General features: G+C 39.4%; 1 protein-coding gene across 2 annotated transcripts in view; it reads right to left on the reverse strand.

Annotated features, from left to right (window-relative positions):
* Positions 1 to 217: 217 nt before the first annotated feature.
* Positions 218 to 16,484, reverse strand: part of LOC124167987 — a 58,996-nt gene continuing 42,729 nt past the window's right edge. Inside the window, exons 14-16 of one of the 2 annotated variants that reach the window (XM_046546070.1) lie at positions 5,763 to 6,005; positions 2,147 to 2,388; positions 218 to 711 (exon numbers count right to left, since the gene is read on the reverse strand). In XM_046546070.1, coding sequence (XP_046402026.1) covers positions 706 to 711; positions 2,147 to 2,388; positions 5,763 to 6,005 — 491 coding nt within the window. In that variant the 3' untranslated portion in view covers positions 218 to 705. Of the gene's footprint in view, positions 715 to 2,146; positions 2,389 to 5,762; positions 6,006 to 16,484 lie in introns of both variants that reach the window. The other variant, XM_046546069.1, reaches the window with a different exon arrangement.

Genomic DNA, 16,484 nt, shown 5'->3' on the forward strand with positions numbered 1-16,484 from the left:
TCAAATTTTGGTTTATTTGCATTAATACTAAAGATAAGAATAAAAAATGATTCTTTGTCCTTGGTGTATGTAAATTTGCATCCACGTGTATGACTGCTGACAAAGTCACTTGTTTCACGCAGTGCCCCTAAATGAATGATTTTCATCCTCTGAAAATGCCCATGTATGACAGCTGCATTTCTTTGATCATCATCACCACATTCAACGGATTACTCCATTACGAATCAAATTTTGGTTTATTTGCATTAATACTACAGATAAGACTAAAAAATAATTTATTAATTACTCTCTGAGGAAATGAAATGACTATGGGGAGAAGATTATTTTGCCAATCAATCTGTTAGGGACCCTTTCAAATCTGACCCTGGGAGCACTTCCCTACATTTATTGCAGTGTGAAGCAGAACCACTATATTGGAATAAATTATTCGAATCACACCTCAGTACTTGCTTTCCACATTTTTTCAACTTTAAGAATATTCATCCACATTTTACAACAATCCAGACTTCAGTCGTTCCAAATCTTGAGCATTTTTCTGATCATTCACGGCTCACAGTGCATATTTCATTGCCATCCAGATAAATGCCATAAAGGTAAAACTTGTCCATTTAGATGATATTTGAAATTCTTTGTTCTCTGCAGCGAAAGGAGCACCAATCAACAAATAAACGTGGCAGGATTTTCTCTTGGTCCAAAAAGAAATACCTAATTCTTCTTCATAGATTTCAACAGGGAAAAAATAAATTCAATCAATTGTATTATAATAAAGAAACCGGTTAAGTTGGTTTATGATTATTTGAATATAATATTGAAATAATAAAAAAGCCACACAAACAATTCAATTTAGTTCCCTTTAATCCCCAAGTCCCTTCATTACCTGTATCTGTTTATCTGTAAGATTTTTATTTATTTATTTATTTACTCTCTCTAAGTTTTTACTCATTCATTGAAGCAAGCAAATGTAAAATCCTTCATCCTACTATTTTTGGCAGTAAGAATAAATATAAAAATGAATGAAAAGGTAAAATGATGAATGACCACCAATGATACATCTGCTGAGGAGACCACTTGCCCAGGGGCATTTATCCTCTGGCACTCAATTTTACATTAATTTTGTACCTACCATTAACCAACAATTTATTTAACTTTCAGCAGTATGCAATCAATACATAGCTGATTAGCCCTTTCACTGCTGTTCAATCTCCGAAAACCTACTCCTCACATGCGGCAAAAAGGTTAAAATGCGTTTCATGGGCCCATGGAGCAGGTACTTTTAGGATTGGTGTGGTACACCCTCCGAAGGGTCTCTAATCCGCGACCCTATCCTCAACGAGCTCACCCACGCAGGACCGTCTCCTCAACCCTACCTCCCGAAAAGTGGCCGCTCTGACTTCATTTTGAAAACCTATCAATCAATCCGTTCTTCGAAAAATGATTGTTTTCATCGCACTCCTGCCAATCAAACGATCAAGTACGTCTTTGAACCGTGTTTCCGCGATGAAAAATAATGATTTAGATAAGTTTGCTAAAAACGTGGCTGCGGACAACCGGAAAATGGCCAATTTAGCAAAGTTAACAAAATCGTTAATTTTCATCACAGAAACACGGTTCAAAGACATACATACTTGATTCCCTATTTGGCTGGAGTGCAAAGCAAGTAATTATTTTTTGATGATCGGATTGATCGATTGATTTTCAAATTGCAGTCAGAGCGGTCACTTTTTGGGAGGTAGGCCCCCCACTGGTAGGGTCGAGGAGACGGTCCTGCGTGGGTGAGTTGGTCGAGGATTCCGGGTCCCGGATTAGCAACCTTTCGGAGTGCTTCAGCGAAAGTGCTGACCGCATGGCAGGGACGACGAAAAAGTACGCCCACAGCAGTCTGCCGTGTGGACGTACTAGGTACGTCCACAGCAGTGAAAGGGTTAAAAGAATTGTATGGTTTTCTGATGTGCTCATTGAAAACTAAGTATGGGCAACGAACATACCACCCAAGATCCCCCAAAGGTAATTTCTGGGCATCTCTCATTATATGACTTCATGAAAGTTCCTCAAGTGATGGGTGAATGAAGATCCTAAATTGAGGATGGGGGGTTAATCATTATGGTGCTACCTACATACTTCTACATTACTGACACTTAACACAAACCTGTTTTCGGCATAAGAATCCAATTCTAGACTCGCACTGGATGCCTCGGAACCTAAGAGTGTAGGGCTCCGGTGCTTTTTCTGATTCCCTGATGCTCAGACAGTTGTGATGGAAAGCAGGCAAATCCTTTGCCCAGTGGGGATATCCATTAGGTCCTTCTTTAGCGTGGATCCTATACCTTTGCTCATTCCACAGCCATCGAACGCCATTGTAGTACCCATCAACCCACAGGTCACAATATTCTGGAAAAGAGATTCCATACATTGGCCAGAAACATAGGCAGATTTAGGGGGAGAGGGGCACAAGGGTATATGCCCCCTTACCCCCCCCCCCCCCAAGGCTTAAAAAATACAAAGGATTTTTAATACGGTTATCATTATGCTCGTTTTGTTTTGTGTGTTGAAGAGCCTTAATCATTTAAGCCTTGAGCCCAAATCAAGATGACAGATTTGCCGGTCACTGGTCATTCACTAGTCAGCACTAAAAAAAAGCATCGTCCAGTTGGGAAAGGGGCTCAAAAACTGCAGTTATTTTACACGTAATTCATTAATGTTTTAATATTAATAGCTTTCATATTAAAATAAACAGAATATTATGTACAGTTATTGGTTTATTTATTTTTTTAGTCTCAAATGAGAGAAGGCCATTTGCCTATCAGACCCTAGAGCCCCCCCCAGAAAAAATCCTTGATCTGCCCTTAACCAGACATATGATTTTTAAAAAAGCCAGCCATGGATACACCCGTAAAAGTTTTGTGAGGCTATTTGATCTACGCTGAAGAAAATTCTTTAAATCACTGAAAAGATAATGACTAGATATAAGCTGAAAATCGATGCAAAGAAAATTAAGCTATTGGTCTGAAGAAGACGATAAGAGGCGAAGACCAACCTGAAATTTAAGAGCCATACAGTTGAGGAGATGAAGGAATTCTACTGCTTGGGTAGCAGAGTGTCCTGTGATGGTTGAAGCAAGATGGAAATAGCCCAAGTGAAGAGGGCATATCTCGAAAAGAGGAGTTTCTTAACCCTTTCGTGCCAAACATCAGGTGGAGCCAATGAGCATTTTCATACCCAGAAGACCTAACATCAGGTATAGCTAGCGTAGATGGAGGGAAGTGACTACGATGGTGGTAATGGTCAGAGGTATTCAGACCCTGCCTGAGACCCCACTTAACAACACCTTAGGGCCACTCTTTGGCAATAGGATGGTTACCTACTGTTTTTTATTGCCTGGAAAGATTATTACTCCTGGAGTACGTATTTCATGCTCTTAGATTTTTAAATGACAATATTTATTTTTCGCGATTAAATGGAAAGTGAAAATGTTCAAGCGCACGAAAATGCACCGACTAAAAATGAATGCTGGGAAAAGCCGGTGTGACATCTGGCTGCTGCTGTGTGAGGCCACCTGGGGACGAGTCTATGAACGCAACTACGATGCAGGCTGCTTGCTGCCGAGCATGGCAGTAGCTTAGAGTACCCTGATAGCAGGTAGCACTTGGCTTAAATAAGGATTATTAAATTGCTATCAAACGAAGGAAACTTTCCGACCTGAGGCAATTTTAATAGATGATTATTAAGAGATGTTTCCCTGAACTCGGTGCCTCATGCATGCATTGGTAATCTCAGACGATCTATAAGTCCTATCTACTCATATAGCATTTAGGTCCCTGTGACGTCACGTGGACTGGCATCGCATGGGTGCCAATTTGGCATTTTTCAATTGAGGTTAAAATTGACGATTAACATCCGTCTAAACTGGGGTTTCTAAAACCCAAATAATTTGTATATTATGAATGCACAAATGGTGGGTGACGAATCTCAATCAATGCCTTTCATTTTTTTTGATGAAGGAAACTACCCTATTGGCCCACACCCAGTGCAGTAGTTGGGCAGGTACCGCATACCCCCTAATATCCAAACTCATTATGAGCATACCAGTTAAACTACATTTTTACATATGTAAAAAATAGCCCTACCGAAATGGTTCAATGGATTTCAGAAAGAAAAATCGGAAATAATTATTTACTTGTTCAGAGTAGTACTACTTGGAGCTAATATAAGAGTAGTAGTTTGATATTTCAATCGTAGCCAGATGTATTCTACATGTTCAGCTGTTGGCAGTTTTTGCTGAGTACCGCCTAAATTTTTTCCCACATACAGCACTGACCACACCCTCCTGCACCTCACTACATAAATCCGTTGTGAAGTGGTTGTCAAGTAGTGGTGGTCAAAGAAAAATTTTGTAGCATACTCCATTTTTTTATATTTTGAAATGAATTCTTTGTTTTGTTATGTGTGTTAGCAATTTTCACATGAATTTTTGGCGTTACTGTTAGTGGACTTCTGGAGTTAGAGTCTTAATACCCTGTGTTCACCAACTTTGTTATTATGAAAGCAAGAAATCCGTTTAAAAAAACATTAATTATTCTTATAGAAGAATTATTAAAAATGAAAATCAATATTTAGTTTTAAAAAACACTGGTAACCCAATAAGTTGACCGTGGTCTCGTACAAAGATATTGTAAGAGAGTATAGTGCAGGTTGTTTTCAAATTTCAATTGCAATTCAGAAAATGCATATCAGTTTATGAATCTGGTTCCCTTAATTATTCAAACAGCATCACCAAAATTTGTTTATCTCAATATAACTTACACGTGCAAGTGTTTTCTTGAGAAAGCTTAACTCCTTTCACTTTATCTTTATGGGTGAGCCGCTGTGGCTTAAGCGAGTTGGGGTGAAAGGAGGGAAAGTTTCTCGACACGTGACTTTCCCTTTGCTAATCAGCAGATAGCAGGCGTGGCCTAGCACTTTGGAAATTCAGTTGTTCCCAGACCTCCATCCTGCTAACATAGTGAATTTGCTCATGCAGCAGTGTTGCCAGTGGCGTAGCCAGGAATTTTGTTCAGGGGGGGGGGTCCAAATCTAGGGGGAAAATTTTTGAGAAAGAAGGTACTAAGTGAGTATGGGTTTTAAACTAATTTTAACAATTTTCATAATCGAAAAAACTTCATTTTTGACAGAAATATTTTGATAATTCATGATTTTTTCAATATTTTGTTTTCTTTTATGAAGGAAAATAATTGTGTTTTTATATGTTGGGGGGGGGCGCCCCACCCCCCGGACCCCCCCCCCCCCCCCAGGGTACACCACTGAGTGTTGCCAAGCTTCACATGTTCTCCTTGTATGTCTTTAAGTATGCCTCTCACAAATGGTGCCATATTCCGCATCGTAGCAGACAATGTCATGGGCTTCTCGATACCTCCGCTGCAAAAATGCTCAACGATCACCCACCGAATCAAATCCGCTCATCTACTCGCACAACAATAAGAATCCACTCAGCTGGCAGTGTCCAGAGCATAGCCACTCATCTCCCATTTCTCCAAGCTTGGAGGTGAGTGTTTATGATCCGGACACTGCCAGCTGAGCGGTTTCGTATTGTTGGGCTCCTAGATGAGCGGATTAGATTCGGTGGGCGATTGTTGAGCGTTTTTGCAGTGGAGGTATCATTCTGTGAAGGGATTATCCTCAATAACTACTAAATGAGTTGGGACCACAGACATAAAGAGAACAGATTACAAAGGACTATGATATAAAACATGGGATGCAAAACTCACCACATCCAACTTCTGGATACTCATTCAAAATGTAAGCTGTTGCTTGTGCCAAGAACTTATACTCTAATGCGGCCAGTAGGCTCCCTGGTACTAATTCTTTACACAATGATCTTGCCTCATTCCAAGTAACTTTCTTCCTCGGGAAGAAGATGAATGAGTTATTTCGGTACTCATAACTGATTCCTCCTTTCACTTCATCATCAGATTCCACTGGAGTTTCATGATGCGGTGAGAATACTGTGGCTATAAGAGGAAAATTGAAATTAACAAACACATTCATTTAAAAAATAAGAAGAAATAATCCAAATTTAAGTCAAAAAGTAGCAAAAATGGTATAAATCTTGCCTCAGGATTATTTCATCACCCCAGGCACAAGTGGATTTCAACTCTTTTTACCTAAACTATAGTGTTTATTGATTCAAATTGATGAAAACATATAAAATGGCAGAATTTCTTACTAGATATCCTACCTTGAGGATAAATACCCTTTAGAAAAGCAACTTGAATAACCAATTTATCATCTGCAATTCCATCTTTATATGGAATGTAAGTGGAATGGACAATAGAAGGATTTGCTGAACACAAAATCACATTGACACTATTTTTTTACATTGTTCTGGAGCTATCTTTAATTGTAGCAGTTGCTTCAGGAGTTTGTTTATTATAAATTCAATAAATTATTCTTCTGAGAATTTTTTACTCTGTACAAGTGGAAAATATAATAAGGGACTTTTTTCTTTGGTATAAACTATTTTCTAGAAGAATAAGACTTAAAAGCTACTCTTTTAAGCATGAAGTAGGATAAACATAACAAGAGGCATGAGAATATCATATAGAAGATTCTATGTATTACAGGATTTTAAAAGAAATTCCTAAAGACACAATTACGCAATTATGAATTTTGTGTCTTCAGGAATTCTGTATCAAGTCTTTGGAAATATCAGATTCAATAGTATTGTTATAAAATTTGTATCTTCCTGTGGACAGCAAATTTGCTTTGGCTAAATACGTCTGCAACACCGCACGATATGATTAAAAAAATGCTGCAAAATTTTTTTCTTTATAGCTTCGATGCTCAAAATGGGGTGCGCCTCTTACATGTGTGCGCCTCTTACACACGCTTATACGGTATATGCAATGTCAGTAGAATGGACAATAGAAGGATTTGCTGAACACAAAATCACATTAACACTATTTTTTACATTGTACTGGAGCTATCTTTCATTGTAGCAGTTGCTTCAGGAGTTTGTTTATTATAAATTCAATAAATTATTCTTCTACGAATATTTTAACTCTGTACGAGTGAAAAATATAATTAGGTACTTCTTTCTTTGGTAAAAACTATTTTCTAGAAGAATTAGACTTCATTGCTACTCTTTTAAGCATGAAGTAGGATAAACAAAACATGAGGCATATGAATATCATATAGAAGATTCTGTGTGTTACAGAATTTTTAAAGAAATTCCTAAAGACACAATTATGAATTATGAATTTTGTGTCTTTAGGAATTCTGTGTCAAGTCTTTGGAAATATCAGATTCAAAAGTATTGTTATAAAATTTGTATCTTCCTGCGGACAGCAAATTTTCTTCGGCTCCAGCCGCGTTGCATACGCCGCTACCCAGACGGCACAGGAAGTTTTCGTACCTGAATACGAGGGTGGACCATCAAGATACAAAAATCGCTCTTAGGAAGTTACTTAAAAGGTTTTGTTTCTTTATTTCCTTTAATGACGAAAAAAGATGCAAGAGGACTGGCAAATTCATATGCATTGATAAAATTGTATCTCATCGATAAAACTGTATTCGGTCTGGGACTATTTTCTTTCGCGGGTGGTGCCATCGTGCCATATCCTCCTAGAAAGATCACATGCCTTCACAAGCTGGCAGAAGCCGTTGGAGATCGCATCGTTTACGTCACGTCTCACCACATTTCAGGGATTTTTGTGGTTAAGTTTGTGAAAAATAGAGTGTCTGGTAATGGTGAAGTTTCCCTTATTCTTTAATTTCATTCACTGGGCTTCAGAAACGTGTTTGTGAGATATTTTTGTTAAAAATGCCTTTCGTGTTGAAGGGTGTGCTCAATAGTTTCTTAATGTCTGTCTGCTATGATCCTGCATCGATTGTTCGATACTATCGATTGTATTGGATGATTGTCGATTGTGTGCGCGCGCACTTCCGGTGCACGCTAGTGTTCTCTCTGTGTGTTCGCGCCTAATGTACCATTGAGTTGTATCCGTTTATATCCGAATATATCTTGTTGAACTAACGCTGTGTGAATCTTATTACCACTGCCATAACTCCTTATAACAGGTTATGGGCCCAGGGATCGTGCTGTGTGGTGATAGACGTTAGTGATTCGGTAAATTGGACATAATAGAAAAGGCGAGACCATGGCGGATCAAGATGAGTTGCTGGATTCGGATAGGCAAATGAATCCAATCCTGAGCAAGGATAATTACGAATATTGGAGGACCATGTCGGAGGCGTCGATGATTTTTCTGAACTGCTGGGACGCAATCAACCCGGGGCTGAGTGCAGACGAGTTGAAGAGACCAGAAAATATGCGCAAGGACAACAAGGCTCGCGCATACATTTTCCGGCATGTGCGCCCGGAGTATCTCACAGACATCAGCCATTTGAGGTCAGCCAAGGAGTGTTGGGACACCTTAGAAGAGATTCATGGGAGGGCTACATCCATGGATATAGCTATGTGTCTCCGAGAGCTGGGTAGCATTGAGAAGACAGAGGCGATGGACATCTCAGCGTACACTGGGAGGATACAGGAGCTCTGCGGTAAATTAACCAAAAACGGCATCGTATTCCAAGACCACGTTGTGGCCTCCTTTATATTGGCGGGACTCGTGAAGGATCCACAGTATTCTACGTATGTGAGAATAACAAAGATCAATGAGAGCCTGACGTCGAGGGCGGTGAAGTCAGACCTTCTGCTTGAGGAGAGAAGGATTAATGCTGCGGAGTCCTCTGAGCATGGCAGTGCGTTGGCAGCGCGGAAGTTCAGCAGGACGAGAGCAGCCAACAACGGAAAGCAGAGGAGCACTGCTGATCAGAAATGCTATAAGTGTGGTAAGTGGGGCCACATTTCTTACCAGTGTGGTGCGCCGAGGGGAGACAAGTCGGAGGAAAGAAAAGGAAAAGGCGAGGAGTCACGGGAGAGACACGAGAAAGGAGGGGACAAGCCGAAGTTTAAAGGACTCATATCGGCGTTTGCTTTGGCTTGCTCCCAAAGAAAGTGTGTTAGTTACCTAGATTCATGTGCTTCGAACCACATGACGCCAGACCGTCACCGATTTTTCGATTTCCAACCTGCCACCGGAGAAGTAAAGATTGGAAAGGGACGTCTGGCCGTGAAGGGGAAGGGAACTATTGTCATCAAGTTAGCAAACTCTTGTGGGGGCTGGACCTTGTCACTATCAAATGCTCTGTGGGTACCTGAGTTGGACGTGAATCTTGTGTCTGTCAGACAGCTGGCGAAGAAAGGTGTACAGACCGTGTTCAGATTAAATGAAGCTATTGGAGAGCATGATGACGGTGATGTGTTGTTCAATGCCTTAGTGGAAAATGGTGTATATTATTTAGAGACTGAGCCAGATGAGAGCTACGTCGCAAATGTTTCTGCCAACGATGAGTGCAATGGTGGTACAGAAATCGAAGTATTTCAGGCCAAAGCCTTCAAGAGTACGTTGTGGCACGAGAGATTAGGACATCTCCATGAAGGTGCTATGAACAGAATCCCAGGTCTTGATCTCAAGAAAGAGGATTCCAAAAGGGACGATGAATTATGTGAAGTCTGTGTGAAGGGTAAAATGACTAAGTTGCCATTTCCGAAAGTTGCTCATCACAATTGTGAACGCCCTTTAGAAATTGTCCACAGTGACGTAAGTGGCAGGGCACAGTGTCAATCGTTGGGGGGAGGTCATTATTTTGTGACTTTCATTGATGATTTCTCTCGATTCACAAATGTCAGGATAATCAAGAAAAAAGGTGAAGTATTTAAATGCTTTAGAGAATACCAGAGAGAGGTTGAGGCTCAGCATCAGGTGAAAATAAGTGTTTTTCAATCAGACAATGGTGGCGAATACACAAGTGTTGAGTTTGAGAATTATTTGAAGGCTGAGGGTATTCTGCATCGGAAAAGTGTGCCTAGAAACCCCGAGCAAAATGGTGTGTCTGAACGTGCCAATAGAACACTAGTGGAAATGGCAAGGTGTTTGCTTATTCAAGCAGGGCTTCCTGTTTTCTTGTGGGCTGAAGCAATAAGTTCAGCATGTCATATCAGAAATTTGTGTCCATCGTCTGCAATTGAGAACAAAATTCCCTTGGAATTATGGAAAGGAGAGAAGGCTGACATCCAAGGGGAGCTTTCTAGATTGCGGGTGTTTGGTTGTAAGGTCTGGTATCTGGTGAGTCCAACTGGAAATAAGTTTGACTGTAGGGCAGATGAAGGTATTTTTGTGGGATATGATAGAGAAGTGAAGGGGTACAGAATCTATTTGCCAAAAAGTAGGAGTGTCATTATATCATGTCATGTACGTTTTGAGGAGAGGGTGTTCCCGTGTAAAGAGATGTGTGAAATCACTCACATTCCAAGGAGATGTAATGATTGGATATGGCATGTGGATGATGAAGGGACCTTTGACCCGGATGAGCCTGAAGTCCAGAGTGATGGTGAGTATGAGGAAGGAGATGATGATTTTTTCTTGGAGAACTTGATGAATGGAGATGAAAATCATGAGGGGGTACTTGACGATGGGGTTACCTTGGGAGTTGAAAATGTACTTGCTCCTAGGAGGTCTTCCAGACTTCGAAAAGAAAAGACTCATTCTTGTTGTGGGAACATTGCAATGATTTGTAGGGCTCAAGATCTGTGTGTGTCCATTTCTGTAAATGATGCCTTAAGGGGAAATGAATCTGGAAAATGGAGATTAGCTATGGAGGCTGAATTAGAGAACCTTTACAAAAAGGATGTCTGGGACATTGTCAAGAGACCGTTAAATACAAATGTGATCGATTGTAAGTGGGTTCTAAGTATTAAAAGGGACTCAAACAGACCTAAGGCTAGACTTGTAGCAAGGGGATTCTGGCAGAGACCTGGGGTGGACTTCACTGAAACCTTCAGTCCAATTGTAAAACGCAGAACATTGAGGATTTTACTTGCTCTCTGTGCTGAGAATGAATGGTGTTATGAACACATTGATGTTGAGTGCGCCTACCTGAACAGTGTCTTAGATGAGGACATATATATGGAGCAACCTGAATTTTTCGAAATTGAGGGAAAGAATAGGAACCAATATGTGTGCAAACTAAAGAAAAGTCTCTATGGGTTGAAGCAAGCAGGGAGAATGTGGTTCAAACACATAAACAATATTTTGAAGGGTATGGACTTGAAACCTTGTTTGAGTGATTCATGTGTATATGTAAATGAAACTAAGGATCTCATTGTGGCTGTGTATGTTGACGATTTTTTGATTGTTGGGAAAAAGTCTATGATTGAAGGTTTTAAGGGCAAAATTAAAGAAAAGTTGGATGTCAAAATGTTGGGCTCTGACACCCAATTTCTTTCTGTTCATCTACATATGCCTGACAGTGAGACAGTTGTGTTCGACCAATCTGCCCAAGTGAGTCAAATGTTAGAGTTATTTGATATTATGAATGAGACTGGGGTGTCAACACCTTTAGCTAAGGAGTGTGAAGCTGGTTTTGATATTGATTGTGATGAACCCTTTGATAAAAAATTGTATGAGCAAGCTATTGGTCATATAATGTATGTTGCCACGGTAAGCCGTCCAGATGTTGCATGTGCCATAGGTAAACTAAGTCAAAAGTGTGTAAATCCTACTTTGTCTGATTGGAGAGCTGTGAAGCGTGTGTTTAAGTATTTGCTCAAAACGAAAGAGTTGAAACTTGTTTATCGAAAGACTGGGAAAACTTTAAGGGTGTTTTGTGATTCAGACTTCGCAGGCTGCACAGTGGACAGAAAATCCAGGAGTGGGTATGTCTTTATACTGGCTGGCAGTGCTGTGTCTTGGTTGTCAAGGAAGCAAAAGATTGTGTCTCAATCAACATGTGAGGCAGAATTGGTTGCAATGCAGGAAGCAGCTAGAGAGGTTGTATGGGTATCATCCTTGTTGAAGGAATTAGGGCAATCCTTTTACTGTCCTCAACCATGTAAAATTTTTTGTGATAACCTGGGAGCCATTTCATGGTCCAAAGATGAGGTTGTTGCCGAAAGTTCAAAGCATGTCCAAGTGCGTTACTTTTATGTCAAAGACTGTGTATCCAAGGGTTTAATATTTTATGAGCACATCCCAAGCTCTGAAAATGTAGCTGACATTTTAACCAAGGGATTAAACCGTATAAAGACTCAGAAGTTCACTAAAGAATTGGGGCTGCAACTATGAGCAAAGGGGAGTGTTGAAGGGTGTGCTCAATAGTTTCTTAATGTCTGTCTGCTATGATCCTGCATCGATTGTTCGATACTATCGATTGTATTGGATGTTTGTCGATTGTGTGCGCGCGCACTTCCGGTGCACGCTAGTGTTCTCTCTGTGTGTTCGCGCCTAATGTACCATTGAGTTGTATCCGTTTATATCCGAATATATCTTGTTGAACTAACGCTGTGTGAATCTTATTACCACTGCCATAACTCCTTATAACATTTCGTGTGTGTATTGTCGGGATGTAATGGAAACTCCGGGACATGGTTCAAGTTTTTAGCTTTCCAAAAGATCCTGAGTTGAAGAAGAAGTGCATTTGGGCGATAAGAAGAAAACATTTCACCCCTACGAAAAACTGTGAGGTATGTACTCTTTCTCGCTGTAATTATTTGGATGTAATTTTAAGTTAGAAGTGGCTTCGGGATGTTGATGCATCCACATCCCGAACTATTCAGTACTGAAGTACTATAGTACTATTCAGTACTAAAAATGGTCATTCAAAATATTGTAACAGCAATTCTTTTGAAAATTCTTGCATTTTAGTTGTCTTTTTTGTATTAATTCATTCAGTAAACGTGTGGTTAAAGGAGAAACTAGGAATAAGCTGCCGAGTTTATAGGATCGAATATTGTTTCTTAGCTTGCCCTATGGTGTATTACACGTCGGCTTTTATCATTTCAAATTATCTTATGCTATAGTTTAAAACAATAAAAATATCAGGCATACAAATATTTACTATATTTACGAGCCTAGTAATTTGATTTCTCATGCAGAAATACCAAAAATTGGAAATGATTTGACCTAATAAGTTACATGGTAATTTATTATTTATTAATTTTAGGTGTGTGAGCTTCACATCGCACCTTGTGATATCAGAAAATAATCTGTGGCCTTGGACGAGAAGACGAGGAGAAAATTCTTGCTGAATTGAAGGTACCCAGATTGGAGGAAGGTACTGGTACCATTGCTTCACTGTTACCTGTCGCCAAGAAGACAGACATTGTGGCAGAAGTGACATATTTGTGGATGTGGATTTGATTTGTGCAAGTTGATGCTGTGATAGTGGACGTTCATCAGAGAAAGTATTGAAGATAGTTTTTTATGTATCGACCAGTCCTCTTTTAATTAATTTTCTATTCGAAAGAGAATAAGAGTAATTGTTTCGCTAAATTAGATGTGGGATAGAAGAGAAAATTGGAAATATTATTGTGGTTGGCAATAGAAAATACATAATACAGACATTGTGACAGAAGTGACATATTTGTGGATGTGGATTTGATTTGTGCAAGTTGATGCTGTGATTGTGGACGTTCATCGGAGAAAGTATTGAAGATAGTTTTTATGTATCGACCAGTCCTCTTTTAAATAATTTTCTATTCGAAAGAGAATAAGAGTAATTGTTTCGCTAAATTAGATGTGGGATAGAAGAGAAAATTGGAAATATTATTGTGGTTGACAATGGAAAATACATAATTTATGTATTGTATTCCTGTGGGTTTTTTCTTTCCTGCCTCTTTAAAATTTCTTGCGGTGGTGACTTCATGCAAAGTAAGTTTAAAATCGGAGGTGTGATCTAAGAGATACCATGTTTTATTTTACAAGTGTTTATGCTGGTGATTTGGCTGGACTTTCATATTTTTAATAGGTTGATACATTTACTGCAGTGACCTAGAGACTTTTACTCATACCAAATAATTTTCCAAATACTTTAGCGCCTGATATGGGTAAGTTTTAGTAGCTGAGACTGAACTATACGTTAATTTTTGCTTGCATTTTGATGAATTCGATCATACTAATAGCAGATGTGTCAGCAATCCTGTTTCATTGGCAATTTTTATTTAAAAATTTTATTTCGTCAGGCTTTAGGGTAATCTTTTTAATGCTCGTGGGCTGTGTGATGTCTTATTTAGTGTCAAAATTAATAAGAATTTACTCTTATTAACATCTCAAGGTTTCCATGTAAGTACGAGCCACTTAAGAATGCTGGGGATGCGTGAATTAGCCTTGAGAATCTCATTTTTCGCAGTTATTTAAGTGGCCGAGTAAGTTTTGTAAGTTCTCAATAGGTAAATAGTACTGTATCATGGTAATTAGAATTCATGATATAGTATTATTTACCTATTGAGAACTTACAATTCATAATGATTCATAACATTCTCATCGATTGAGATTAGCCTGAGTGCTGTGTTCCTGCGCGCTTCGTATCCTATCGTACGTGCTTCGTAGCGGACATTCACATGCTGCGTACGCGCTTCATCGACAGGCCGCGAATGGAAAGTATCCATTGACGAAAAGCGACGAAGCGGCATAGTATCCCCGTAGTCAATGGGTACTATGTACATACGAATTAGATACGGAGGGTTCTGTGCCGTCTGGGTACTGTATTGCTTGGTGCCATATGTGGCCATGTAGTTTGCTTACTGCTAAAAGCACACCTGGTCTCAATATTATTTATTATTTATAATTTGAGGTTAATTCATTTATCAATTGTTAGGCTGAAGCATACATACATAATAAGTCTAGAGATTATCATATTTTGGAAGAGTAATAATGGGGCCTATTACGAACGAGCGGGCGGTACGCTACCGCCGGGCGGAGTTTTCGTTCGGTATACGGTATCATACCGCCCCTTGCGATTACGAATGGGACGGTCGGCAAGTCACCGCCGGGCGGAGAGTACGTGTCAGGGGGTCGGTAAGGAGCGATGCGGCGGAAGTGACGTTTGTATGAAAAATTCTAAGCTCCTTCAGCCCGAAAATGGTGTAGCCAATGGCAAGGGCGTGCGGTGTTCCAATTCCGCGGCAACTGTTCCTAGCAGACGAATATTTCGGCAAGAGTTGTTGGCAGTCGATAAAGACAATTAGTGGTATTTATGGATTAATACGGATGCATTCTTCGTTAATTCACCTTAAAAGTTTGACAAATGAACGAATTTTGCTCCTCAATTCTTACTTATAGGATAAAAAGTTGAATAAAACAATAATTAGCAGTGACTTGCGGAAGATATCATCAAAAAATCACGTATGAGCAGACGCAGGTAGTGACAAATTGCGTGGCAGACCATCGAAAAATTACGATAGAAGTACTTTTAGGGCCAACGGGCAAGGTGAATCACCAATTCCATTAGAGCTTTGACCGAAATGTCCATTCTTAAAAAATATATGAAAATCCACCACGAATACTTAGCTGGAGAGCCTTCAGATCACAGACAATATGACACTCAACATCTGTGAAATGACAAAATATCTGTTGCTCTGCATTCCTTTCGTGTTAGTAACGGGGTTTGGAAACCTAATGCAAATTCAGAGAACAAGAAAGGCACTTTTAAAAATAATGAAAAATAACTTTTTGGCTGTTATCTTTGAAAAGCAATGGAGAATTAAAAAACACAAGATATTCACTTCTGGTTACAATAAAATTTTATTTCAATATAATGTGACAGAGTTTCACCATTTCTTTGGTTTAATCACGGGTACACAACCACAGCAAAACAGTCTGCCCACAATAAACATGTGAGATCGCAAATCGGTTCCTCGGCAATCACACACACAGGCTACAACTTATTTCAATATTTCAGGTAAAATCCACAATCGATACATGCTCACACCATTATAAATAATGGTAAATAGGCAAATACGATCATCAAAAACTGGAAGTCACTACCATTCTTATATTCACCACGTAAACATTACAATCAAGAGCTTGCTATGATGAAAACAACTATATAATCACTGATTTTAAGCCTCACATTATCCTACGCAAGTGGCACAGGTGACTTTTCTCACTACAACTCCTTGGTACGAAATTGATATACTAGTATATAAACAAATTTCACACATGGCTTTGAACTTGATAGCTTGATCGTGAAATGTTATCTCTGCGGTGAATGACGAAGGTATAAACGCCACTGACAATCTTTACATTACTATCAGACACTTCTCGATAGCGTAAACCACTGTTTAAAAACCAACCACAATGGAACAGTGATAACTACAGCTCTTGGCAGATGTTTGTCAAACTTTGTGCATTACAACCACTGGTACTGTGATTAACGGTAGTTGTCACATTGAAAATAACACTATTTTGAAACAAAAGATGTTCGTAGAAATCTCCAAGCAGCGAGCAAAAGTTACATTCACCTCACTATTCAAGCAGTTATAACGTTGAAAATAACACTACTTTGGCACAGAAGATGTTCGTAGAAATCTCCAAGCAGCGAGCAAAAGTAGTATTCACCTTGCAATACAAGAAGTTGTCACGTTGAAA

Source organism: Ischnura elegans, chromosome 11, assembly GCF_921293095.1.
Source record: "Ischnura elegans chromosome 11, ioIscEleg1.1, whole genome shotgun sequence".
Taxonomy (NCBI): domain Eukaryota; kingdom Metazoa; phylum Arthropoda; class Insecta; order Odonata; family Coenagrionidae; genus Ischnura; species Ischnura elegans.